The sequence below is a fragment of the Stigmatopora argus genome, chromosome 6, assembly GCF_051989625.1.
Source record: "Stigmatopora argus isolate UIUO_Sarg chromosome 6, RoL_Sarg_1.0, whole genome shotgun sequence".
In the NCBI taxonomy this organism is placed as follows: Eukaryota; Metazoa; Chordata; class Actinopteri; order Syngnathiformes; family Syngnathidae; genus Stigmatopora; species Stigmatopora argus.
In genome coordinates this window covers 14,842,238-14,865,426 of record NC_135392.1, presented here as the reverse complement: position 1 = coordinate 14,865,426, position 23,189 = coordinate 14,842,238, and the positions used below count along the sequence as shown (strand labels likewise).

The window sequence follows — 23,189 nt, the reverse complement described above, 5'->3', positions numbered from 1 at the left end:
TTGTCTCCCTCTACAAGTGCCATTTGGTTGGTTGACAAGTATTCTTGTGTCAGGCAGCAACAGCTCCTGTTCCATGACCCTTACGAGGTCAACCATTACAGAAATGCAAAGACAAATGAATTTTTCCTTTTCTATCATTTCCAAACAGGTGATGCTCATTCAAATGATTTGAATATTAAACTTCAGTCAAAAAATAGTGCAATGCAGTAAATGCTGTGACAAATGCAACTTTGGCAGCGACATCAAAACAGCCTGTGTGTGTGTGTGTGTTTGGCGTCTGAGTAGAGTCAAAGTACTCTTCCTCCACCTAGTGGCGAATATTTAATAATTAAGACAAACATGGAACCGCGTTAAAAAACCAAAACAAAATTTATTAGCAATTACATAGAAATGATGCATGAAAGCTACAAGAGCATTTGTTGGAATAAAAATGTCAATTTCATATTTACAAAGTCTGCAATTGAATGTGAATAATATTAGCACATGCACATACAAATTGCTATAATATTACACAATTAACAAAGCTTTTTCTTCCCCAGTTTCCTTAATCGCACAACTATACAGCCCTTCACTTCTGATAATTAGAAATCTGATCATCACCAAAGGACAAAGGACACAAAGGAGCGTGCGATGATTGCCCAGTTTGCAGACAGGATGTAGGATCAAGTATAAATGCAAACTATAGGATACATTAATTCCAAGTAACCAATTAGATAGCAGAAAGTGGATTAAAATAAAAAAATTGAATATGACTGTGTTAAAAGGGAGTAAACGGTGCTATTACAGGGAACGTAAATGTCAAATCAATCATTCACAAATGCCCAAACTTAAAATAATCATTCAATGTTTTTGATCTCATTGATGTTGTTTTTTTGTTATTCAACCAGAAAGAAATGATAATAAAACAGGCTATGTGGGTACACCCATGTTACGTGTACAATATTTTAAAACACCTGTTAGGTTTTCCCCTCACTTAAAGCTACATAAAAGGCAAAAAGAGCTAAAATCCACTAACTGGCGGAAAAGTAACATTTTCTCGTTTTTCTGCATCGAGCAGCGTTAATGCTAATTAGGTGGTTATACATAAGATTTTCTAAAATGGTTGTTTTGTTTTCAATTTGTTATTTCGTAACAGTGTATGGGACGTAACTTTGGGCAGTGACTGTCTAATTGGAGCTTTCATTCAGCCGAAAGGCACTTAAAACTCTGCAGGGATAACAACAAACACTCACCATTGTATCTTCTACTCATTTTTATACAAATTCCAATTCACGCCTTGTAGTAAATAAAGTTATTCCATGCCTCCTGCCAAGTAACTGAAGTCTGCATTGCTAAGAATTATTGTTGATCGAACGCCATCCCGCAATCCTTATTTGGTAAGCATGATTAAAAACCACAATCGCACTGTAAACATCCTAAAAAGGAGAATTTGCGTGATTTTCTTCGGGGCATTTTGACAACAGAACACTGCAAAGCCATTGGACTCCTGTGTCGAGGAATATCCACAAGATCGGGCTGTAAGGCATGAACAATCCACCTTTCAAGCATGAATATCATTTGGGGGGAAAAAAAAAGAATTGGCCTAATAGTGCTGTACGGAGGCTACGCAGCTGTGTTTGCAGAGACTGGTGGTGCGGACGTGCAGCAATAGTATGCAAAGAGAGCTGAAGTACTTCACAAAGGCAGTTGAAGGGATGACTATGGACGACCCAGAAGTGGCTGGAGCTTAGAGCGCAGCTGCATTTAACTTCAGCTTCTTCGTGACTTTGAGTGCTGGATGAGCCACTGTAGTGTGATATCTGCCATGGGGATGGACATGCCTCATGACCAACAGCCAATACAACTCAAAAGAAGTAGGACTTGAAGTCATTTAAAGGCATTACATACCAATGTTGTCTTTCTCTTTGCAAGATACTGAGTAGCAGCAAATTTCCCGATCCTGAATGGCAGATAGGTTCCTGTTGATGGAAAGGTATGTAATGTAGTGTGCCATTAATACATTATCCAGTGAAATCCAAGTACAGTGGTACCTCGACCTACGATCAGCCCTACCTACGACATGCTCGAGGTATGATGAAAATTTCGATCAAATAATTCGCCGAGATACGATCAAAATTTCGAGATGCGACCAAGCCAGGTGGCCATGACAGGAGAGGCTCTTTATCATTGTAGCGCACTGTCTTTTTATGCCACATCTCTTTCGTGTATAACAGAGCACTGAACGATTTATTCAGACGAGTTTCTCCTAGTATCGACCAGGAAATGCTGTTAGCTCCCGCGATCGCTCATTCAAGACTACTTCTCGTTGGCAAGTGGTCGTGCGTTATCCTATTGCAAGGATATTTGTGTGCATCATTTTCTGAATATTTTGAAGGAAATACAACAGCAAACAGCCCATCGATAGCGAACGTGAGGGTGGAGGCGTGGCAAACAGGTAACCCGCCCAGAACGAAGGTAAAAAAAATAGAATTCAGTTTTGTGTAAAGTTACATTAAACGTATGTTTGAGTGTGTCTGTATATATTAATCAAAGTTAATTTAAATTTGTTTGTTCGTTTATGAGTGCCGTGGATAAAGTCCCCCCGAACACCCCCCCTCCGCCTCCGTGTATGTCGCTGTCTCTACCCTCCGCGAAATGCGTCTAATTTTACTTATATTAAACACATTTTATTACTATTAAACCACTAGTTATGTGTTACTTTGTTAATAGATGGCGAATTAGAAGAAATAAAACATTTTTTCCAATCCAATATCCTGTTTTTGGTGTTTTTTCAGAGGGTTGGAACAAATTAATTTGTCTTTAGTTCATTTCAATGGGAAACGTCCGCTCGAGTTACGAAAAGCTCGACATACGATCTCAGTCCCGGAACGGATTAAGATCGTATGTCTAAGCACCACTGTAAAAGGTTAAGTTTCTCTTTAGACATGCAACTGTTATTCTTCAGACAAAAAGATATCTTAGTTGTTGTTAAAAAGAACGACATATACTTGAGTTTCCTGAGTTCACATAAGACACAAAGTCGGATTACTTTATCGCGGACGCCTTACATCTTTTCAATGAGCTGCTTCTCGTCCAGGGCACTGGTTAGGTCTCGCTTGTTGCCTAGCACTAGAACCTGAAAAACAATTCAGCAAAGGCAAATTAGTCTTTCACAAGATAACAACTAAAATTATTTCTCCTAATTACACCCATGAGTCACTGCGGTCTCCCTTTTTCTTAAACACACTGCTCGCAGGTGGAGTACACACCACAAATTTGCAAACGCTCAAATAGGAGCAGGTCTTACAAACAATAACTTCAAATACAAAGTGACTTACTGGAATTCCTTGTAGTTGTGGTTTGTCCAACAAGTTGTGGAGCTCATTTCGAGATGCTTCTATCTTATCTCGATCTGCTGCATCTACCATATACCTGAAATTGTATATAATAAGGGTTATTTATCTTGTCAATACTATATACCGTATTTTCACGACTATAAGGCGCACTTAAAATTCTTACATTTTCTCCAAAATAGACAGGGCGCATTATAATCCAGTGTGCTTTATATATAGAAAAACCATTAAAATGTGTCATTCATTGAGGGTGCGCCTTATAATGCGGTGCGCCTTATAGTCGTGAAAATACGGTAATCATATTTGGAGTATAGTTCTTCGAAGTGAATATTGGAAGTGTAGTTCTTCTGTTATAATCACACAAACAAAGATGTTTGGGCTCTAGATTAATTTCTTAGCCCTTACAGATCTTTGGTGATTTGGACATCAATGGATTAAGACAAACATTGTTACAAGAAAGCACTTACACAATAGCATTGACTCCTCGACAGTAGCGTTCCCACATGCTTCTGAAGCGGGGCTGCCCACCTATATCCCATATCTGATCAGAAAAAAATATTGTGCATAATTAATAAATATATAGATAAAAGAAACCTAGTCACATGTTCACAGGGTTGTAGACTAATATACTTAATAGCTTTTCCTGGCCCCCCAAAATGGTCAAACTAATGAAAATTATTATTCTTTGTAGTTTGTAATTTAAACACAAAAAAAACACCTGAAAATTTTGTACAAGAAGAGAAAATCTATTGTTTGGATGTTTTCTTCATCTCAGTGCTTTTTAGGGTTTTGGTTAAGGTGCAATTCCATAGTACCGGTCTTCATGATGCAAGCTGTTTTAGAGATGGTAGCCTCCAAAATTTATGAACCGGACAAGCCAAATATACCAATAAAAAGTGTTTATTATATTAAATATGCTATCATAACTCATTGCCAATAGGTTCCCCCGGCGGCTGGGTGGGAGTGGGAGACCTGGGTTCAAATCCAGGTCGGACCACCTGTGTGGAGTTTGCATGTTCTCACTGGGTCTGTGTGAGTTTTCTCCGGGTGCTTCGGTTTCCCCCCCATGTTCTAAAGATATGCATGGTAGGGTGATTGGACACTCTAATATGGTTGTCGGCCCTGCGATTGGCTGGCCATCGATTCAGAATGTCCCCCGCCCGCCTCTGGCCGGAAGTCAGCTGGGATAAGCTCCAGCACCCCCCACAACCCTAGTGAGGATTAAGAAGTTCAGGAAATGAGATCTCATTGGTACTTAAGGATAGTAAAGTCCTGCTAGGTTTGGTCACTTGGTCTCCCTACCTTTATAGTCACGTTGCCTTTTGTGACCTTCCGCATGTTGAATCCAACCGTAGGAATCATGTCTTCACTGAACTGGCCTGACTTCAAAACAACAGGGGTTTTGTTAGCATCAAGTCAGCAAGTAAAAATAAAGCACAATTTTACACTTTACACAATTTTTCAGTGGCAGTCCTCAGAGACTGAAAAAAAAATAAAGCACAATTTTACATATTTTCAGTGGCATTCCTCAGAGACTGAAAAAAAGCACAATTTTACATATTTTCAGTGGCATTCCTCAGAGACTAAACAGCTGTGTATTGCTGCTATTTATTGTGTATCCGTGATGAATGCAGGTCTGGTGTATTTCAAGAACATATGTCCAATATAGACTTGTGACTGCGGATGACGTTGACATGCAGTGGCTAGACTAGACAAAATGACAACACCAGCGCTGTCATCCACGTGACAATTTTAAGAAGCTCTTAGTAAACTTCGTCATTTGACAAGCACCAGTCTTGGGTAGAAGCCAATATCACGCCCTGTTTGCAGTCGAGTCATTAATTTCCGGGTGTTAAACAAAGGGCACAAGCATATCCAAACGTTTACCTTAAAATTAAATTTATTTTTTGTGGAGATGCAACATTTGCCCAGCACTGGGCCCACGCTGACAAGCATGTTTGTTAGCGACTTACTGCAATCACATTGACGAACGTGGTCTTCCCAGAATACTGAAGTCCCACGAGGGTAAGCTCCATTTCTTCTTTCCAAAAGAGTGATCGGAACCAGTCCAAAAGTCTGTTTATCAGGGCCAACATCTTTGATGTCCAAATCGCTGCGACTTTCTTATCTGACGTGAGTTGTAGGATAGTAGCAACCGATACCGGAAGTAGGGAGATGCTCTGGCTGTCATGTGATGCAGTTGCGTTTGGGATATACTCGGAAATTACAAACATAACACTGGATTTTTAATTTATTTTTGCCATGACGTCTAAAGACGTATTTATGCTTTCAAAGTTTATCATTGTGTGGTAGTATAAAATGGAATTTTCGATAAACGACATAGTATAGTAAGGCTTTTTTTTCCTAAAAAACGACATAGTATAGTAAGGCTTTTTTTTTCCTAAAAAACGACATAGTATAGTAAGGTTTTTTTTCCTAAAAAACGACATAGTGTATAGAGTAAGGCTTTTTTTCTTTTAAAAAAACGACATAGTATAGTAAGGCTTTTTTTCTTAAAATACGACATAGTATATAGTAAGGCTTTTTAATTTGTAAAAAATGACCATGTATAGTAAGGCTTTTTTCTTTAAAAAATGACCATGTATAGTAAGGCTTTTTATTTTTTTAAAATGACCATGCAAAGTAAGGATTTTTATATTAAAAAAAAAACCGAACACACTCTTTTACAGCATCAAGACTACAAAAATGGCGACTATAGTACGTCATCTTCCAAACATGGTCATTGAGTCGGGAGGACAAATCACCTCCTATGGGCGTGGTTACGCCCATTGGTGACGCAGGTCCTTAAATTATGCACCTGCGCAGCATCTCGCCCCTTGCCGCAGCCATTTCCATGCCGTCGGTCTAACGACTAGCGCCCAAACGAGGTAAGCCCTAGACTAGAGCAATTTACTGGCCTATGTGCATTTTTAACACCCTACCGGGAGATTTTTTTTAGGAATCAATTGAGCCAAAACGCCAACAGATCTCTTAGTTTATTGCCAGGTCGAACACCGTCGACATTTGAAGTATGGAGTCCTTGGCATGTCACTAGCTAGCTTAGCATTAGCCTCACGACATTTGACTTCAAAAGTATTTTGTCCGTATTCTCTCCATTATTGAGTCGTGGGGGAAGACTTCATTTGATCAAACAAAGCCGAGATATCAACGGTCAGTTTGCCAGGTGAAGGTGTGTTGAATGTAATGATAGTTTTCACTGCGATTGCTAAACGCCCTTTTCCAATTTGTAATTGTGTTTTAAAACAAAAATCATTTATACAAAAATTGTCAAGCCGACTTTCTCCTAGCTTTTAAAATCAGGCTGTATATTGAATCGCTTTGTCTGGTAAGGGGAAATTAGCACCGAGCATTCACTAACTTATTTTCATTCTTTATCTTGATCATTTGCTTGAAGATTTCTCTTTCCTGTAATAATTGTTTGCACTTCCCAAATAGCTTGGTTCAATCAAGATGCAGCTATTCCCGTGTGTCCAGAACCATGCACACCCTTGAGGGGAGAGGAGACTGGGCCAAGGTATCAAGGTAATACTAATGACCAAAAAAAACCACCTAAACACATCTGTTGAATCTCCAGTCTCTGTACAGTGGGACCTTGTCATACGACCGCTCGTCATACAAAATGCTCGTCTTACGGGGGAAATTTCGATCGAATAATTCGCCCGTTATGCGGTCAAAATTTCGTGATGCGACCAAGCCAGGTCTTTTTTGCATATCTTTCGTGTATAACAATATTTACGAGCACGGAACGAATAATTCAGACTAGTTCCTCCTAGGACCAGGAAACGCACAACGCGCATGCAAAAAGAGGGCTTTCTGGGTAATGAAGTATACTCCTGCACACAACACCCGTAGGCAATGGCAACCTTTCTCAGAATAAAACTTCATTACCCACAATCACTACGTGGGAAGCTCAGCTATGTCATTTCCTGTTATTCTTTCTTAGGAAAGGTCCCGCCATCGTTCCTTAAAGACTATTTCTCGTTGGCAAGTGGTCGTGCGTTATCCTATTGTGAGGAGGACATTTGTGTGCATCATTTTGGGAATATTTTGAAGGCAATACAACAGCAAACAGTCCATCGATAGCGAACGTGAGGGCGGATGCGTGGCAAACCGCCAACATTTTATTACTATTAAACCTCTAGTTATGTGTTACTTTGTTAATAGATGGCAAATTAGAAGAAATAAAACATGTTTTCCAATCCAATATCCTGTTTTTGGTGTTTTTTCAGAGGGCTGGAACAAATTAATTTGTTTTCCATTCATTTCAATGGAAAACGTCCGCTCGAGTGACGAGAATCTCGTCATACGAGCTCATTTCCGGAACGGATAAAGCTCGTATCTCGAGGTACCACTGTATATGATAACTTTTGCTCTTTGTTTTTGCACGCACCAGGTCCATGGTGATGTCCAGACCCTGGAGGACCAGGTGATCTTCCCAGGTTGCCCACTTGAAGATGATGCATCGTCTCTGAGCTCTGCTCTGAGGTTAATACCGTATTTTCACGCCTATTTGGCGCATCGTTTCTTACGCCGCAGTGTCAGTAACGAGTGCTATTTCTGTATTTTAGACACACAAAGCACGCACTATTTCGTCAGACGCATATATATTATATATTTCATATGGATTAAGATCGAAATGTGAGTGCTGGTTACCGGAAGCAGCTTATTTCCGGGTTATATTGTAATGTATCCAAGTCAAAACATTCCAATCTCACATTATTTTATTAACTAAAGTTGCAATTTACTAACCCCCCTCTTATTTTATAGGTGATGTCCCGATCCCTAAGGTGAGGAGGATTTCTTTTTTTTTTTCAATCAGAAATTTCAATAAAAGAGATTTGAGTGTCATTTGTCTTTGTTAAAACACTCGGAGAAAAAAGACCCAAGACCCTCAATGGTCTTTTTTTCTTTTGGTGTTTATTCTAAATGCTGCTTTTGTCTACAGGTGGAGAACACCAGCTACACCAATTAATGTGATCCTAAGTGTGCAAATGTATTTCTTTGAATAAAAATTATAAAATGTCATGTTGCTTGCATTCCTTTGCTAGTTCTATGAAGAAAAATACATGAGTATATTTCAAAGGTTTTATTTTCCCACAAAATGGGGTAATTGAGAAGTTCACATAGGTCTTCCAGCATTTAAAAATGAGGTGGTGTTTCCCTTGATGAATCACTTCTTGGCACTGGATGAAATTCTGGGAAGGAAAAAAAGAGGGTCAAAGCACAATAGACTAAGTCCAACATTAAAAAAAATAGACTGGGGGCCAGTTAGGTCAAAAGATTTGACCAAAAAACAATAACACTAAGTTAGGTTTTACCAACATCAGAAGGACCCATCTCTCTTTTCAGATGTGGAAAACATACTGGATAGGGGCCCTCAAGATGTTGGTGTCAAAGGCTGTGCCACGCTCCAAAGTCACCTTTCTTTAGCGTTCATTTGGTAAACTTGGGTGGACCTTGAAGAGAAGCAAAATAGAGTATTTTTAGTACACGACATGAAAATAATAAATCAAATAACCTGAAAAACAGGTCTTATGTCATACACGACTTCTTTGGTCTTGTAGATTTGGACAGCTTCCACCATCTCCGTGGCTTTAAACCTCTGCAAAACACAACAGCATGATTATGTCATTGCTTATTTAACCATTTTGATGCACAAATGACTCCCATTCAATCAAAAAAATAAAATATGTCTCACAAAGCTCCTAGACCAGGGATGGCCAAACCGGTCCTCGAGGGCCGCTGTGGGTGCAGGTTTTTGTTCCAACCGATCCAGCACAGACATTTTGACCAATGAGATTTCTGAAGAAAACAAGAAGCACCTGACTGCAATCCACTGATTGCACGTGTAGGACACCCGATTGGTGAAAAGGTGTCATCTTGATGGGTTGGAATGAAAACCCGCACCCACTGCGGCCCTTTGTGGAATAGTTTGGACACCCCTGTCCTAGACGGAGGAAAAATTGTTGTTTAAACGAGTCAAAAATGACCCCTGCGCTACGGTTGAATGAATGTCTGGCTTAGGTTTTGTCAAAACCACAATTAAAAATCAAAAGGTCCAAGCCCTGAAGTCTTCCTTTAGGAAAGGGAAGGGCAAAGGTATATATATATACGTATTCTAGAAGTGTACTGTTTATTCCTTACACCTCCACTTGATGGCACTAGTGTGAGTGTGAGTTACCCACACAGGATCTTGCTATTAAAAATCAACGCCAACCCAGTTAAAGTGTCTTCATTCAAAATTGGAGTGTATCATGATGCTGAACAAGCTAATTTAGGAAAGCCGTGAACACTGGTCGCTGATATCTAAACATTACTGTGACAACAAAATTTCCCGAATACGGGAATAATAAAGTTATCCAATCCAATTACACGGGTAGAGGAATTAGAAGCTATTAAAAAAAGACTCACTTTGCCGACAAACTGCTCCTTTTTGGCCGTTATGGCCACATTCTTGATGTTTCCCAGCAGTCTGTCCTCGTTGAGGGACTGAAACACACAATGGAAGGGTTTCTTTTTAAACATTAATTGCAATAGGTGACGCAATGTAGCCAACTTGCTAGCAAACATTTGTGTTTGCATCCACGTCGGGGCTACATCACGCCAATGAAGCACGTTCCCGTCAAAAATGAGAACAGGGGCTAAGAAATCCCCAAAAGACAAAGTACCGAACGCGCTGCATTGTCCTGGAAGAAGTTTGTCGGGTCTTTCTTCGGGAAATCGTCAATTCTGAGCAGCTCAGCAGTCCAACGCGCCCAGCCTCCGGCTCATCCGCCATTTTGAAAAATGGCGGCGTGGCGGCGGGTCTTTTGAACTCTGACCACAGCCACGCCTCGGCCACGCCTATTACACATAGACACAAAAAAAGACATCGTTTTCATCATAGAGTGCATTAGTCAGGGGGCTGGGGCTGCAAATACTTTTAGGTTGGGCATTAATACTTCAAAACAAATACATTGTTTTCATAATAACGTACTGTAAATACTTTTGGGTTGGGCTTTAATACTTTAAGATACAATATTGCACATTATGAACATTGCGGTGACATGCACTTAAGTGTTTATTTTTGACTTCTAAGGTTACATACTTGGATATGCTTTTTCAATTGGGATTCATTTGGCTAAAGCAGGGGTGTCAAACATACGACCCGCGGGCCGGAACCGGCCCCCAAGGAGGTTCGATCAGGCCCGCAGGATAATTTGAAAGTGGAAAAAATGCATAAAAGACATGGAATTAATATTTTTAATTCGCTGCAATTCATGGATTATCCGCTAAGGGGCGCACTCTTTCCATCAGAGTAGAAGACAAGCCGCATCACTGAGACAGACTGAAAACAGCAGCAACTCCATAAATTTTCAGTATGTATTGTATGTGTATGTATGTTTCATGTATGAAGTTTACAGATTTACAGGACAGGCGAACACTTTCTTCATTACACATTTAAAATCACTCTCCTTAGTTTGTAAGGTCGCCCTTTTAAAAAAAATATATTTCTGATAGTATATTATGTTCTGGTAACAGCATGCAATGCGGCGCCGCGGTCGTGTGAGTGCTTAGCACGTCGGCCTCACAGCTCAGGAGTCCTGGACTCGAATCCAAGTCATGTCCATGTGTGGAGTTTGCATGTTCTCCCCGGGCCTGCGTGGGTTTCCTCTGGGTACTCCGGTTTCCTCCCACATTCCAAAAACATGCATGGTAGGCTGATTGGACACTCTAAATTGCCCCTAGGTATGGGTGTGAGTGGTTGTCCGTCTCCTTGTGCCCTGCGATCAGCTGGCCACCGATTCAAGGTGTCCCCCGCCTCTGGCCTGGAGTCAGCTGGGATAGGCTCCAGCACCCCCCGCGACCCTAATGAGGATAAAGTGGTTCATAAACTGAGATGAGATGAGATATAGCATGCAGAGGGTTGCTGGACTGTTTTTTTTTAAATTAAAAAGACATTTTCAGACATCTTTTTAATCACATTTAATAAAAAGATACATTTCAAGATTTTTTTAAAATTTCTAAGGCACATGAACGCTGATATTGATTTATATTCGAGCAGCGGATATAGTCTAGGTCAGGGATCGGGAACCTTTTTGACACAGAGAGCCATAAACAATTCCTATTTTCAAATTGTATTTCTTTGAGAGCCATACTCAGAATTTTAGTGTAAAAATGTGAAAATGAGATATGACTTTTTTGGGGTCATTTTACCACTTTTAAAGTACTACATGAATTATTTTGACAGCACTGTTGTGCAGTTGCTAACCAATGAAAATATGCATGCAGAAAAGTCTAATAAAAATGTAATTTAAAAAAAGATGATTAAAGTTAGAGGTACTGTCAGCGCCATAGTGCCGACGTGACGCTCCTATTGGTCCATTCGGGACTCGGCTCTGTCTCCAGCGGTTTAAATACATATTTTACCTCACAGGTTAGCGAAGAGCCACATGCACCCATCAGAAGAGCCACATATGGTTCCCGAGCCATAGGTTCCCTACCCCTGGTCTAGGTCATAGCCCTTGTATTTGCATTTATACATCTTTTTTAAGACTCACAAATGTAAGTAATAATAACTTTAACCACTCACAACGCTGTTTCACACATAGTAATTATCTTTATGATAAACACATAATTAATATCTTTTACCAGTCAGATTTGGTGACTCATGCCATCTCAATAATTCTCTGATTATATGACCACATTCATAACAATAATGAGAAAAAAATGATTATTGCAGCATAGACACTAATTTCTTCAGCTTGCTACACATGATGCTAAAAAGTTGATCATCGATTTCCCTCAGACATGGGAAAAATCCCTTTTTCCACCAACAAAGAAAGGAATCACTTCAGCTTGAACGGTCTTGTGGCAGTACTGATAAGACCGGAGGGAAAATTTTATTTTTCTTATCATTACAAAATAAAGTGAACAAGATAAAAGACAGAAATATAATACAAATAATATAACCTAATGTACCTACCGGTGGTCTGACAAGAGTGGTATACTTCTCAGGGGTGGCTGCACTCATGATTGTTGTATAAACAGTCATCCTGTGAAATAGTTGAAATCACAAACAAGTAAAGTAAATAAATTATCCTAACAAGAATCATTATCTGTCAGCTGACAGGCTGGCCCAATTTAGTAAACAAAAAAAATGTGAAGGGAAGGGTCATTAATTTGATGAAATAGAGGAAAGGCAATACAGAAAACAGGAATCATCCACCCATCCTTTTTTATTTCTACTATATCTGGTTATCATTTAAGTTGCTATTCGTTCAATATCCCGGTCATTAAATACCGTCATGAAAATCACCAGTCCAAAAATGAAATGATAGTCAAACTAATTGTAACCTTACCCATTACAAACTGGCGGTTTTGACAAAACCTGAGGAGAGACATTGTAACAATTCATGAATGCAACCTTTAAAAATGTTAATGTGCTATTGAATCATTTGTTAAAACTTGCCTGATAAAGCGCATACATATTGATATGATCTTGACCGGTAGCATTCAATGCTTTTTCTGCCGTTTCTCTAGGAACAAGAGATGATTGGTGTATTAAGATTACATCATGCATGTTGCATTGTGTAATATTCCAGCAGATAAATCATTTATTAAAACCTTCGATGATCCTTGGCTGGAGATGGAAGCCAGTGGTCAAAATTGGTCTCAACTCTGAACCATCTAAACAAATAAAAACAGCCAAATGTTGTATAACACCAATGTCAAAGGAGGCCACAACAAGAAGAGTGCCCATCTCATGATACAAACTGTCCATTTGGTAGATCCAGGGGCCAGATATCAGCAGGGCCCTTTCTGTCTCTAGTGATGACTACGCCTTCACCTGCCTTTGGCCCGCCAACAATGTAATACACTCCTGTGATGATGGGAATTTTGGAAAGATGCAGGACAGCAACTTGAAAGTCTTCTGCCTCCTCTAGGATCTGCACAGAAGACAAAATACCATCATACCAAATTCTAAAACTCTGGCTGCACAGGCACTAAAATACAATTGCATTCCATTTTGCACAGTAGCAAACAAACGGTACTCGGACGATTCGCCGAAAGACGTTTGGCCGGCAGACAGGTCGCGGAACGGACGTTTCGCCGAAAGGCTCGCCCCGGCCCCGGATCGTGTGTGTACATGTTTTTCAACCTCGGCCTGCGGGCCATATACGGGCCGTTACAGATAACATTCATTTAGGAATAACAAGGGAATGTACTGCCCCCCGCCGTATATGGCCCGCAGGCCGAGGTTGAAAGACATTTACACACGATCCGGGGGCGGGGCGAGCGTTTCGGTGAAACGTCCGTTCGGCGAACTGTCCGTCGGCCAAACCGAATCGTCCGGTCACGCAAACAAACATCTTTCGCACAGTTTTGGCCCCTTCGGTTTATGGCTGACAGCACAAAATGCATTTATTTTGATTGATACAGCTAACAAGGTGAAGCCATGCATTTGGCAGAATGAACTTTACCTTCATTCCTTATCTGCTCTTTCTTGGTCTCACCTCTCTCATCAGCCAGCTGACTGGCTTTCTCTTTAACAGGAACGCTGACACCAAATTCTTCCAGAAGTCCCACCAGTGATTACTGCCTAATCATTCACACAACGCCATATTCTTCATAGTGTCATAATGTTTTCAACACTTTGGAAGAGCGGAGGAAATTCGGGTTTACCTCGCTGATCACCGGATACAGTGAATTTGTATGGACTTTGTCCTGTCCACAGACCAACATAGCCAGCAAACGTGGTTCCAATATATGAAATCTGTAATGGTTCAAAGTTGTCTGACCACTTGTGTCAACGGTAAATGACTCACCATAGTTGGGAACTGAATTTATAATACACCCAACAAATGAATGCCAAAAATCATTTAATCAGTTACATTTCTCAAGTCATCATTTTGAAATGATTAGGATAGGTCAAGGCAAACTAATAATTTTGGAAAACATCCTTATTTTTTGAGTTGACGGACATATGGTATGGTGTACCTTCCCGTTCTTCTTGAAGATAACATTGACCGTAAGATTCCTCAGAACAGCGTGTGGGTAGTCCAGATTCCTGCCGTGGTAGATGTTTCCATCATTGTCTTGAGCTACTATGCTTGTGCAGAATCTGCAAATGCAAAATATTTGGGGTCGTTTTCATATATATTTTGGTCAATATGTGTAAACAAATATATAATTTAACAATAACGACACTTTCTTTGAAAACACATTCAACAATAGGAGAAATTACATACAAACACATAATTATCAAATTCAGAAAATACTGTACACCCAACCAGCAAGCCTTATAATTGTTTTGGTTATGTCTTTTGAGTTTAATAGCTCTTTTGTTTACACGCTTTATGGTCTTTTGTCAATGCTCATTTGGTTGTAAGTATTCAGACTGTTTTCATGTGTTGTTTTGCCCGATCTTTTTCATTGTCTCCGTCACGAGTCCAAAACAAAGTTTTCTTTACTGTTTTTGATCAAATAATACGAAAATGTTTCGTTTACTTACCCAACCATTAGGTGGATAAAATATGTTTACATTCTATTATGAATGATTTGAAAGAAGAGTTGGAAAGAATACATACGCAGTTACTTCGTAGGCAAGATTCAACATGATGGTATCAGAGAGGGGGAGGCCAAAGTGGGAAGCCAAGCCACGAATCTCGTCGCCATAAGGCTTGGGAAGAATGAACTCCTCTGAGACCTTGATCAGAGACCTGAGAACCTTGTGAAGCCATTTTGGAATCGTTGAACTGACAAAACATAAATAGTAAAAGGTTACAAAATGTTAACTGAACCTTGACAACAAGAGGAATCATTGCTACTGTAGATAACATTTTTGGTCATCAGTTACAACAGTGAACATTGTATTTTACACCCCCACACCCCCCAAACCCCCACACTTATGCACGTACACACATTTTAATCTAGACTCAAATATCAAAAATATTTTTCAAATCTTTCAAGACTCTATTTTCTTGACATTAGGAAATGATCTTGAAAATTGATTCTCTCATCTCATTTTCTGAAGCGCTTTATCCTCACTAGGCTCACGGGGGTGCTGGAGCCTATCCCAGCTGACTCCGGGCCAGAGGCGGGAGACACCCTGAATTGGTGGCCAGCCAATCGCAGGGCACAAGGAGACAAACAACCATTCACGCTCACACTCATACCTACGGGCAATTTAGAGTGTCCAATCAGCCTACCATACATGTCTTTGGAATGTGGGAGGAAACCGGAGTACCCCAGACAAAACCCACACAGGCCCAGGGAGAACATGCAAACCCCACACAGGTGGACAAACCTGGATTTGAACCCAGGTCTCCCACTGTGAGGCCGGCACGCTAACCACTTATTCGCCGGGTCACCCTTGAAAATCGATGACTTAATGTCAAATATTTATGACTTAAATCAGGAAAAGGCATGACTTTTCTGTAAAAAAAAATATATTAAAAAAGTTTAATACAAAAACATCACTTTTCACCTAGAAATTAATTAATATTCATTCGATATAATTATCTACTTTGTAAGATTGCAATTTAATTTTATACTGTGCATATATATTTATTTTCCCCAATTAGTCACAAGGGTCACCACCTCCCCTTACAACACGGGTTGTAACTTGTGACTACAGAACACAATTTGTGGCCACGATACGAGCGAAGCCTGATAATAAATAATAATAATTGTACATATTTATAAAACAAAAAGAAGAAGAAAAGAATTTTCCCTTACTCAATGACATCTTGAGCAGCTCTGTTGAGGAAGTCGGCGTCAAATACATCAAGAATTGGCTTCCATCTCACTTGCGGATCATCATTCAAATCAATACTGATTGTGGGAGGAGCGAAGTCCGAACTGGACGACACTGCCAGTCCCAGCAGCAGAATCGCAGAATGAACTGGGCCCAGCATAACCATCGACTGCAAAGAGGAATTATAACTGGTACGACTGGTGTGGATCGGCTCCCGAGCGTGTTCCCCTGATGGGCAGGGCAGCTCTACTTCCGAAAAGGTTTTTCACAATTAAAGCTTCTCTCGGGATTTGCGCTGAAAATAAACAATATAGGTTGCGTAGCAACTTTATTGGCAGTCCGCAGTGTTAGGGCGAAAACTCGAGTGTTTGAACACAAAAAGTGATAGCTCAGAGCAAATCATTTATCATTCTTACTACGCTACGCATGCTAATGAAACGTCATTTGTGGGTCACATGTAAAAACAAGGGCCAACTCTTGCGAAAATTCACATCTGGTTGCTGATGTGCACTATTGCCACTAGATGGCAATATTTGTCCAATTTTTGGGCCTATAAAAAAGTAAGTTGAGGAAAGTAGACAAAATGATAACATTCGTTTTACTATCTTGTCTTGCAAGTTGCAAAATAGCATTAATGTTTTGTTTGACAGAGTGGAAAATTTCCACGCGTACACCACAATATTACTTACTATAATATAGTATAATAAATATATATATATGAATTACTATCACAGTATTTGGGGTCTCTGCTTCCAGTAATTTTATGACATCAATTATATTGAATATTCTTTCTCACACAACGAACTTTTTACAATTTTGGAACTGAATTTTTTATATTTGCACAACAAAATGAAGGGATATGAAATGAAGTTTTTGCAGTTTCTCCCTTTTTGGCAACGTTTGTGTTCAACGCGTGCGAAAATCACGAATGCTGCAAAAAAGGGGGACACTTATAAAATTTTTCAGTTTTTCGGGGTGTTTTCATTTTTATATCATCAAAGGGTTAAACATTATATTGCCTTTTCGATTACATTCAATGTATGTTATCTAATGGGAATCCTTCCACTAATTAAACTTTCCTGTTCGAGTGCAATATTGTCTATTTTCCATTTCTGCAGACTTCTTCACATAGTTCAGTTGACATGTCAAAATTTGATATGTAATCTTAGACATGCTACTGATTTACAGCCGTTTGACTGTTTTATGGGTTATATAAGTGTTATGTAAGCACGTTGCAATAGAGTAACTGTCAGCATGGCCGACTTCAACACGTACACCACCAGACAGTGGATTCCACTTTTATTAATACTTTAATATATATGAATAACACTTTACAAAATTCTGAGCAACAATCATGTTATAATTCTAAATAAAAATCCCAAGTACCTTTTCCTATATAAAACTATTACCACTTTTTGTTTGAAATTTACATTCACTCTCTTTGACAAAGACACAAAATTTAAAGCAAAATGTATTTTTTTTACAAATAAAAAAACATTTTCAGTGTGTCTCCACAAAATGAGTCAAAGGCAACACCATGAGCAGAGATCAGGCATGGCTCGATCTGATGTTTGAGGGACAACACAAATGGGGCTAAAAATATATATAATATATACAATAAACCCTTCTCGAGGAGCAACCCAAAGCCACTCATTAGGTCACGTATCAAAAATAAAAATGAGAGTAGCATAAACAACTTCACAGGTGATCAACACATGGGTCACAAAAAAAAAATCATAAAAGTATGTACACTACGCGCACATCCAATCACGAGTGACACACCTTTTACAGTGACAACGCCCTGAATTCTTTACAAACACTCATTTGTTTATCTCCCAAGATAACCAGACGTGGATGAGTGATATCAGATGGTCAACTCAAAAGGAATTTTTTAAAAGTAAAAAAAACAAAACAAAACAAAAACAAATATCATGAAAAGTTGCAGTTCTGAGACAAAAACAACAACAAAGAAAGAAAGCACAACTATCAGTAGATCTGTCGTTTTTGGATCTACAGCAGTTCATACAAGACCAAGCAGCATCTATAGTACAAGGGGCTTTTGTTTAATTCTTACATTCATTAAATGTTCGTGTGTGTGTGCGTGCAAATAGGTCTTAAACACATATGCTACTATTGTTTTTGTTGAGGTGCGGGCGGTGCTATGTCCTGTACATTCAGGATTAACCTCTGACATTCAGCACAGTGTACAGAAAGTCTGCAACACTCTTCCACGGTTATTCCTATTGGTTCACATTGTTTTCAGAGCCATGCAACCGGCGGCCATGACCCTTGGAGGCGAAGATGGCAATTTATGATTTCACCAGCCATTTTTCTTTTGTTCAGCCTCTTTGACATGAACGTTCCCCCTCGCATAAAAGTCTATTTCTCTTTGGTTTCCAAATTTAACGGGGAGTCCTGTTTTGAAGCTCCGTGAAGTACGGGGGGGTCTATGAGACTCTGGCGTGCAACTGGAGATGCTACCCTCTGGGACAGAAGAGGCGGGGAGAGGGTCTCTGCGGGTAAACTGGCCGTGGAGGCGCTCATTCCAGGATACATTACGGGCATGCCCCCCGTGTACCAACTCTTGTCCAGCATTGGCAAGTAGGCGGCCGCCGCCGCTGCAGCTGCGGGTGGAATGAGATAGAAGGGGAGGCAGAGCGGGTGCTGGTTTGGGGAGAAGGATAAGTAACTGCCGGTAGGACCAGGGAGGCTTTCGTCCTCGGAGGAGTCGGACCGCGACTTCTTGGCCAGAGGCTCGCCCTCTTCGTGCTTTAGGTTGTCAGCGTGCCGAAGCTCCCCTTCCTTTCTGTGGCTCTCCGACCACCGGGCTTTGGGGTCCCGTTTGTCGTGTTCGCCCCCGTAGCCGCTGTCAGTGTCTGTGTCACTGCCGCTCTGTTCCCCGAAGCCGCCAGGGTAAGTCCTTTGAATGACGGGAACGCAATTCTTGGACGGGCCGTCGGTGGCTGTGGATGGCTGCTCTGAGCTTTTCTTCAGTTTTTCTGATCTCTGATGGACGGACTCAGTGAGGAGTGTGTCACTCTGATGTTGGAGAACCTCGGAAGCGACCTTGTGGATGTGGCTGATGACATGGGAGGGCATCAGATTTTGACTGCTGTCTCGGTGCGCCAGGTAGTGGAGGACCTCTTTTGCGCAAAGGTGGAAACCAGAACGGAACATCTGTTCGCTGACCTCTGGGCTTTCACCTCCATGGTCACCTGACACAATGTGAAAGGCAACAATGTTACTCGACAACATATCACACGTGCCTTTTTTTATTCCCAACACACTAAAGGTAAGTTCTCTATATCTACTTTCTACATTGAAAGTAATTGTGATCATCATTTATTACTCAAAGGTCTACTGAAAGTGAATTGAAAAACGGTCACAACTGCAGATGTTTGTTATTGATTATTGAAAATGCAGATTAAACTGGGAAGAGCCTGGTTTAATTATATTAAAAATGCTACTTTGTATTAATCTGTCTATTAAATTTGCCTTCAATTTTAACATTAAGCGAACTGACTTTTGGCAAGTAAATTATATTTAGTCTCCCAAAAGAAAATGTTTAGGTCTGTTTATTTTTCTTCTATGAGGCGTGACAAATGGTGTGAAGTAAGCAAAATTTCATTCTGTAAATATAATTTAGTAATTTGATCTTATTTGCAGAGCTCTGCAAGCAAGGGAAAAAGAAATGAAATGCGGTAAGTGAAAATGATGTTTCAGCAAATGTATGAGTGTTTTTGGTTTCAATATATTTAAATTGTGTGGTTGAGGTAAACCTATTTTTAAAAATTGCCGCATAAAAGTTCTCCATTTTGGAAATTTTAACCTATTGCTAGGTCTGTAATCTATCAACTGGAATTCAAATCCTGCTTGTTGCATTCTAGACCCTATTAAATGAGGGATAGCTAATAATTGAGGTTGACTTTATACACTTTTATGAAGTCAAACATACTCATTTGGAGGTCTTTCTGCAGTTCTATGATCTTCTGCTGCTGCTGCTCTAGGAGACTATTCAAGGCGTTCACGTGTTTCAGAGTGAGCTCCAGCACCACCGCTTTCTCCAAATGACCCAGCGTCTAAAAACAGGAAGACCTTCGATAAGAATGTTGATCTTTCTTATGTAACACATTCAGCAGCCAAACAGAGGACAAGCCTCCAACACCCGGGAAGTCATGCAATGCAATCAGCTTCTACACAACGGCTGACAAAAGTCAGTCTTTGATGAAAACCACTAATGAAAATTATGTTAGTATTTAAAAAAATAAAAAATAAATACAAGATCAACTGTATGAGGGTTTTGTATTCTCCATCTGAGCTTTTTATGTGTTTTTTTCACATATATATAAAAAAAACACAAGGTGTGTGTTCGTTTCATACACATTCAATAAAGTTAAACAACACTCACTGTAAGTTTGAGGTGCTCTGGCAGCAAATCTTTGAGCTGGGCAATACATTCGTTGATTCTGTCTCTTCTTTTCTTTTCGATTAGTCGATGTGGCAGTTTGTAGGTTTCCTGCAAGTGGAGAGTGACGCGCTCGTGTTGAAATGTAATCTCTTGATTTTTTTGTTGAGATTAAAACAATGATAATAATAAATGAAATAAATCATTGACTGCCATTGACGTCGCTAGACGTCCAATCCATTTTGAGAAGGAGTTTGGAAGCGGTCATAGAATCACTGAAATATGAGATATTCAGAAGCAGCCATCCCATTTAAATGAATTGGATGCCTATTGTTGCCAATGATTTATATATATATATATATATATATATATATATATATATATATATATATATATATATATATATATATATATATATATAGCACAATTATACTATATATGTGTGTATATGTATATATAAAAAAATATATACATAATTTATTTATTTATATGTACATATACACATACACACACAGTATATAAATATGAAAATAAACTTACCCTGCTCTCATCCCCGCGCTTCAGACCCCGTCTTGATTTATACACGTACATTGGAAAATCCATCCTTTGAGGGGCAATGCAAAGGTTTCAATATTCAACATGGGAAGTTTTTCACGTAGTTATTTAAAGCGTATGTTATCTCATCCTTACCCCTGCATGTCCGCTAAATCCAACGATGAGTGTTTGGGTACGCACGGTTGCGCCCTCGTAATCCCCTCCATGTCGCTCAAAAACGTCCACAAAAAAAAACAAAAACAAACGACAAACGATCCAAAGCGAAGGGAAAGAAAAGCCAAGAATATTCCCGTGACTCCCAGGCTTTTATTTTTTCAGTAAAGGTGCCTTCGTCATGAGAGTTGAGGAGTTATGCGCTGGTCAGTCAGTCACCCTGTAAGGAGCGGAGCGCTGAAATGAACGGCCCAAACTGGACTGAGTGTGCGCAAGCATGCAAAAGGGCGGGCGAGAAAAAGTCCTGTGACTACAGGCACGTCCCTGTCTGCAACTCAAGTCCATCACATGAGCCTCACGTGTTGGACGGTGCTTTCAAGCTGAAAAGCCGCCTCCCCTCCCCATCCTCACCCCGCTCACCCTGCGCTTCTGCTGCCGCTTCCTGCGTGTGCACGCCCCCCACGCACGCGCAGGCTGAGTACAGCCCATTACTGGGGTAAGCTTGTCACCTCCCACGGGAGCCGAGTCCCGTGTACAACCACGCTTGGCTCTCGGGACGCATTGTGCAAGCCTTCTGCTCCCTCCCCGATGTCCTTATTCTCAAAGAAAGATAGTAGACAACAGAGTTAGTAAACAACAAACGCCCTGGTTTTATTGTCTTGCATGATACACGCAGTATACAAATAGTATCTAAGGGTGGGAGTCGTGGGAATCTATTTTAAAATAAAAACAGATCACCCTTTTCATGAACCCTACATGGTGGCTATTCAAGTGCTGTCAAAGACAGAGTATTTATTTCATTCATCTTCCGCACAGCTTTTCCTCACAAGGGTCGTGAGGGGTGCTGGAGCCTACCCCAGCCAACCACAGGCAGCAGGTAGGGGGCTGCCCCCGAATTGGTTGCCAGCCAATCGCAGGGCACGATGAAACAGACAACCAAAAACACACGCTCACAAACACACTGCCACCGAGTAGGAATCGGACCCAGACTGCCCACGCCGGTCAGGCAGAAGATCCACTACACCAGGGGGTGCCGAGTCTGTCCTCGCCTGACCTTAACTCTAAACCTAACCATAAACCCAGGGTGTCTTTACCGCGCTGCGTTAGGTAGTGGAATAAGTTTAGGGTTAGGTTTGGGGTTAGGTTAAGGGTTAGGTTTAGGGTTAGGTTTAGGGTTAGGTTTAGGGTTAGGTTTAGGGTTATGTTTAGGGTTATGTTTAGGGTTATGTTTAGGGTTATGTTTATGGTTAGGTTATGGGTTAGGTTTAGGGTTAGGTTTAGCGTTAGGTTTAAGGGTAATGTTGAGGGTAATGTTTAGGGTTATGTTTAGGATTAGGTTTAGGGTAAGAGTTAAGTGTTTAAAGAGAGAATGTTTAAAAATTGCACGGGCAACAAGTCTGTATAAATGTTTTTATGTTTCTTTTTCCATCTTCTCATTGGTAGACATTATTTCTCCTTTATATAATAATACTAATGTAAATGAAGGCCTTATTACAATGCTCGTTTTGTACATGGCAGGGACTCCCACCGCATTACTATCCCCAAAATAATCTAAAGACACACAAAAAAGTACTGCCAGCACAGAGGGAGTAATCTATACGTAGGCCGCGAGACAATCATCGGGTCAATGGGGCCATCTTTATTATTATTCTATTTTTTTTTTTAAAATGGGCAGACAGGCACGTCAATGGCAGCGTCATCCGGAGAGGCATCCAACGGGTGCTAAGGAGAAGCTTGGACGCCCCTCAGCTAAGTGCTAAATGTTTGGGTAAAATTAAGTGCCAAGGTTAAAAAATAAGTACCCACTACAATGAAAATATAAAAAATAATAATAATATAACCAAGCCAGGTAAAAAGCACACAACACACTAAAATATGATAAATATATAAAAGTGATTTTAAAACATTGGCTCTTAAAATGAATTTAGAAGTAAGGCGCAAACGAAGAATCCCCAAAACCCGCCATCTCAAAAGCCTCCCCAGA

The 23,189-nt window shown here is 40.2% G+C and overlaps 4 protein-coding genes and 1 long non-coding RNA gene across 12 annotated transcripts; 1 reads left to right on the top strand and 4 right to left on the bottom strand.

Annotated features, from left to right (window-relative positions):
• Positions 1 to 350: 350 nt before the first annotated feature.
• On the bottom strand, positions 351 to 5,525 carry arl8bb (ADP-ribosylation factor-like 8Bb). Its single transcript, XM_077603862.1, has 7 exons — positions 5,306 to 5,525; positions 4,635 to 4,715; positions 3,800 to 3,873; positions 3,318 to 3,411; positions 3,048 to 3,115; positions 1,888 to 1,958; positions 351 to 1,799 (listed from the first exon to the last, which is right to left on the bottom strand). Exons 1-7 carry the CDS (start codon positions 5,426 to 5,428, stop codon positions 1,750 to 1,752), a joined length of 561 nt encoding a protein of 186 aa, XP_077459988.1. The 5' UTR covers positions 5,429 to 5,525; the 3' UTR covers positions 351 to 1,749.
• A 499-nt stretch (positions 5,526 to 6,024) lies between these two features.
• LOC144075521 (uncharacterized) lies at positions 6,025 to 8,378 on the top strand. Of its 8 annotated transcripts, none has more exons than XR_013300572.1 (5): positions 6,036 to 6,220; positions 6,789 to 6,875; positions 7,747 to 8,034; positions 8,121 to 8,140; positions 8,299 to 8,378. It is a non-coding gene; the product is annotated as an uncharacterized LOC144075521 (long non-coding RNA). The 8 variants fall into 8 exon arrangements; XR_013300574.1 differs by having other exon boundaries at positions 6,064 to 6,220; positions 7,747 to 7,991; XR_013300573.1 differs by having other exon boundaries at positions 6,076 to 6,220; positions 7,747 to 7,838.
• Positions 8,379 to 8,424: 46 nt separating this feature from the next.
• Positions 8,425 to 12,108, bottom strand: LOC144075244 (peptidyl-prolyl cis-trans isomerase FKBP3-like). The gene is made up of 6 exons (XM_077602092.1): positions 12,105 to 12,108; positions 10,022 to 10,119; positions 9,765 to 9,842; positions 8,897 to 8,955; positions 8,672 to 8,809; positions 8,425 to 8,548 (listed from the first exon to the last, which is right to left on the bottom strand). The coding sequence occupies exons 1-5, from the start codon at positions 12,106 to 12,108 to the stop codon at positions 8,770 to 8,772; spliced, it is 279 nt and encodes a 92-aa protein (XP_077458218.1). The 3' UTR covers positions 8,425 to 8,548; positions 8,672 to 8,769.
• LOC144075520 (N-acylethanolamine-hydrolyzing acid amidase-like) lies at positions 11,304 to 16,341 on the bottom strand. Its single transcript, XM_077602636.1, has 11 exons — positions 16,074 to 16,341; positions 14,924 to 15,091; positions 14,334 to 14,457; positions 14,019 to 14,109; positions 13,850 to 13,935; positions 13,110 to 13,282; positions 12,960 to 13,022; positions 12,805 to 12,871; positions 12,695 to 12,723; positions 12,319 to 12,388; positions 11,304 to 12,212 (listed from the first exon to the last, which is right to left on the bottom strand). Exons 1-11 carry the CDS (start codon positions 16,256 to 16,258, stop codon positions 12,138 to 12,140), a joined length of 1,131 nt encoding a protein of 376 aa, XP_077458762.1. The 5' UTR covers positions 16,259 to 16,341; the 3' UTR covers positions 11,304 to 12,137.
• A 1,014-nt stretch (positions 16,342 to 17,355) lies between these two features.
• bhlhe40 (basic helix-loop-helix family, member e40) lies at positions 17,356 to 21,576 on the bottom strand. The gene is made up of 5 exons (XM_077602635.1): positions 21,188 to 21,576; positions 21,038 to 21,101; positions 20,501 to 20,608; positions 20,048 to 20,171; positions 17,356 to 19,307 (listed from the first exon to the last, which is right to left on the bottom strand). The coding sequence occupies exons 1-5, from the start codon at positions 21,256 to 21,258 to the stop codon at positions 18,472 to 18,474; spliced, it is 1,203 nt and encodes a 400-aa protein (XP_077458761.1). The 5' UTR covers positions 21,259 to 21,576; the 3' UTR covers positions 17,356 to 18,471.
• Between the last annotated feature and the right edge of the window lie 1,613 nt (positions 21,577 to 23,189).

Bases quoted from the DNA above. Each gene is read 5' to 3' on its own strand.
- arl8bb (XM_077603862.1), bottom strand. From the start codon at position 5,428: ATGTTGGCCCTGATAAACAGACTTTTGGACTGGTTCCGATCACTCTTT. The intron at 3,116-3,317 runs GTAAGTCACTTT...ATTGTTTTTCAG, and splicing joins CACAACTACAAGGAATTCCA to GTTCTAGTGCTAGGCAACAA. The intron at 1,959-3,047 runs GTAAGGCGTCCG...TTCCATCAACAG, and splicing joins AAGCAGCTCATTGAAAAGAT to GAACCTATCTGCCATTCAGG.
- LOC144075520 (XM_077602636.1), bottom strand. From the start codon at position 16,258: ATGGTTATGCTGGGCCCAGTTCATTCTGCGATTCTGCTGCTGGGACTG. The intron at 13,283-13,849 runs GTGAGACCAAGA...TCTTCTGTGCAG, and splicing joins TCAGCTGGCTGATGAGAGAG to ATCCTAGAGGAGGCAGAAGA. The intron at 12,872-12,959 runs GTTTTAATAAAT...TCTTGTTCCTAG, and splicing joins CCAGCCAAGGATCATCGAAG to AGAAACGGCAGAAAAAGCAT.
- bhlhe40 (XM_077602635.1), bottom strand. From the start codon at position 21,258: ATGGAGGGGATTACGAGGGCGCAACCGTGCGTACCCAAACACTCATCG. The intron at 21,102-21,187 runs GTAAGGATGAGA...TGCCCCTCAAAG, and splicing joins GATTTAGCGGACATGCAGGG to GATGGATTTTCCAATGTACG. The intron at 19,308-20,047 runs GTATGTTTGACT...ACATTGTGTCAG, and splicing joins GCAGAAAGACCTCCAAATGA to GTGACCATGGAGGTGAAAGC.
- LOC144075244 (XM_077602092.1), bottom strand. The intron at 8,956-9,764 runs GTGAGTCTTTTT...TGTGTTTTGCAG, and splicing joins AGGAGCAGTTTGTCGGCAAA to AGGTTTAAAGCCACGGAGAT. The intron at 8,810-8,896 runs GTATGACATAAG...CTTCTCTTCAAG, and splicing joins TACAAGACCAAAGAAGTCGT to GTCCACCCAAGTTTACCAAA.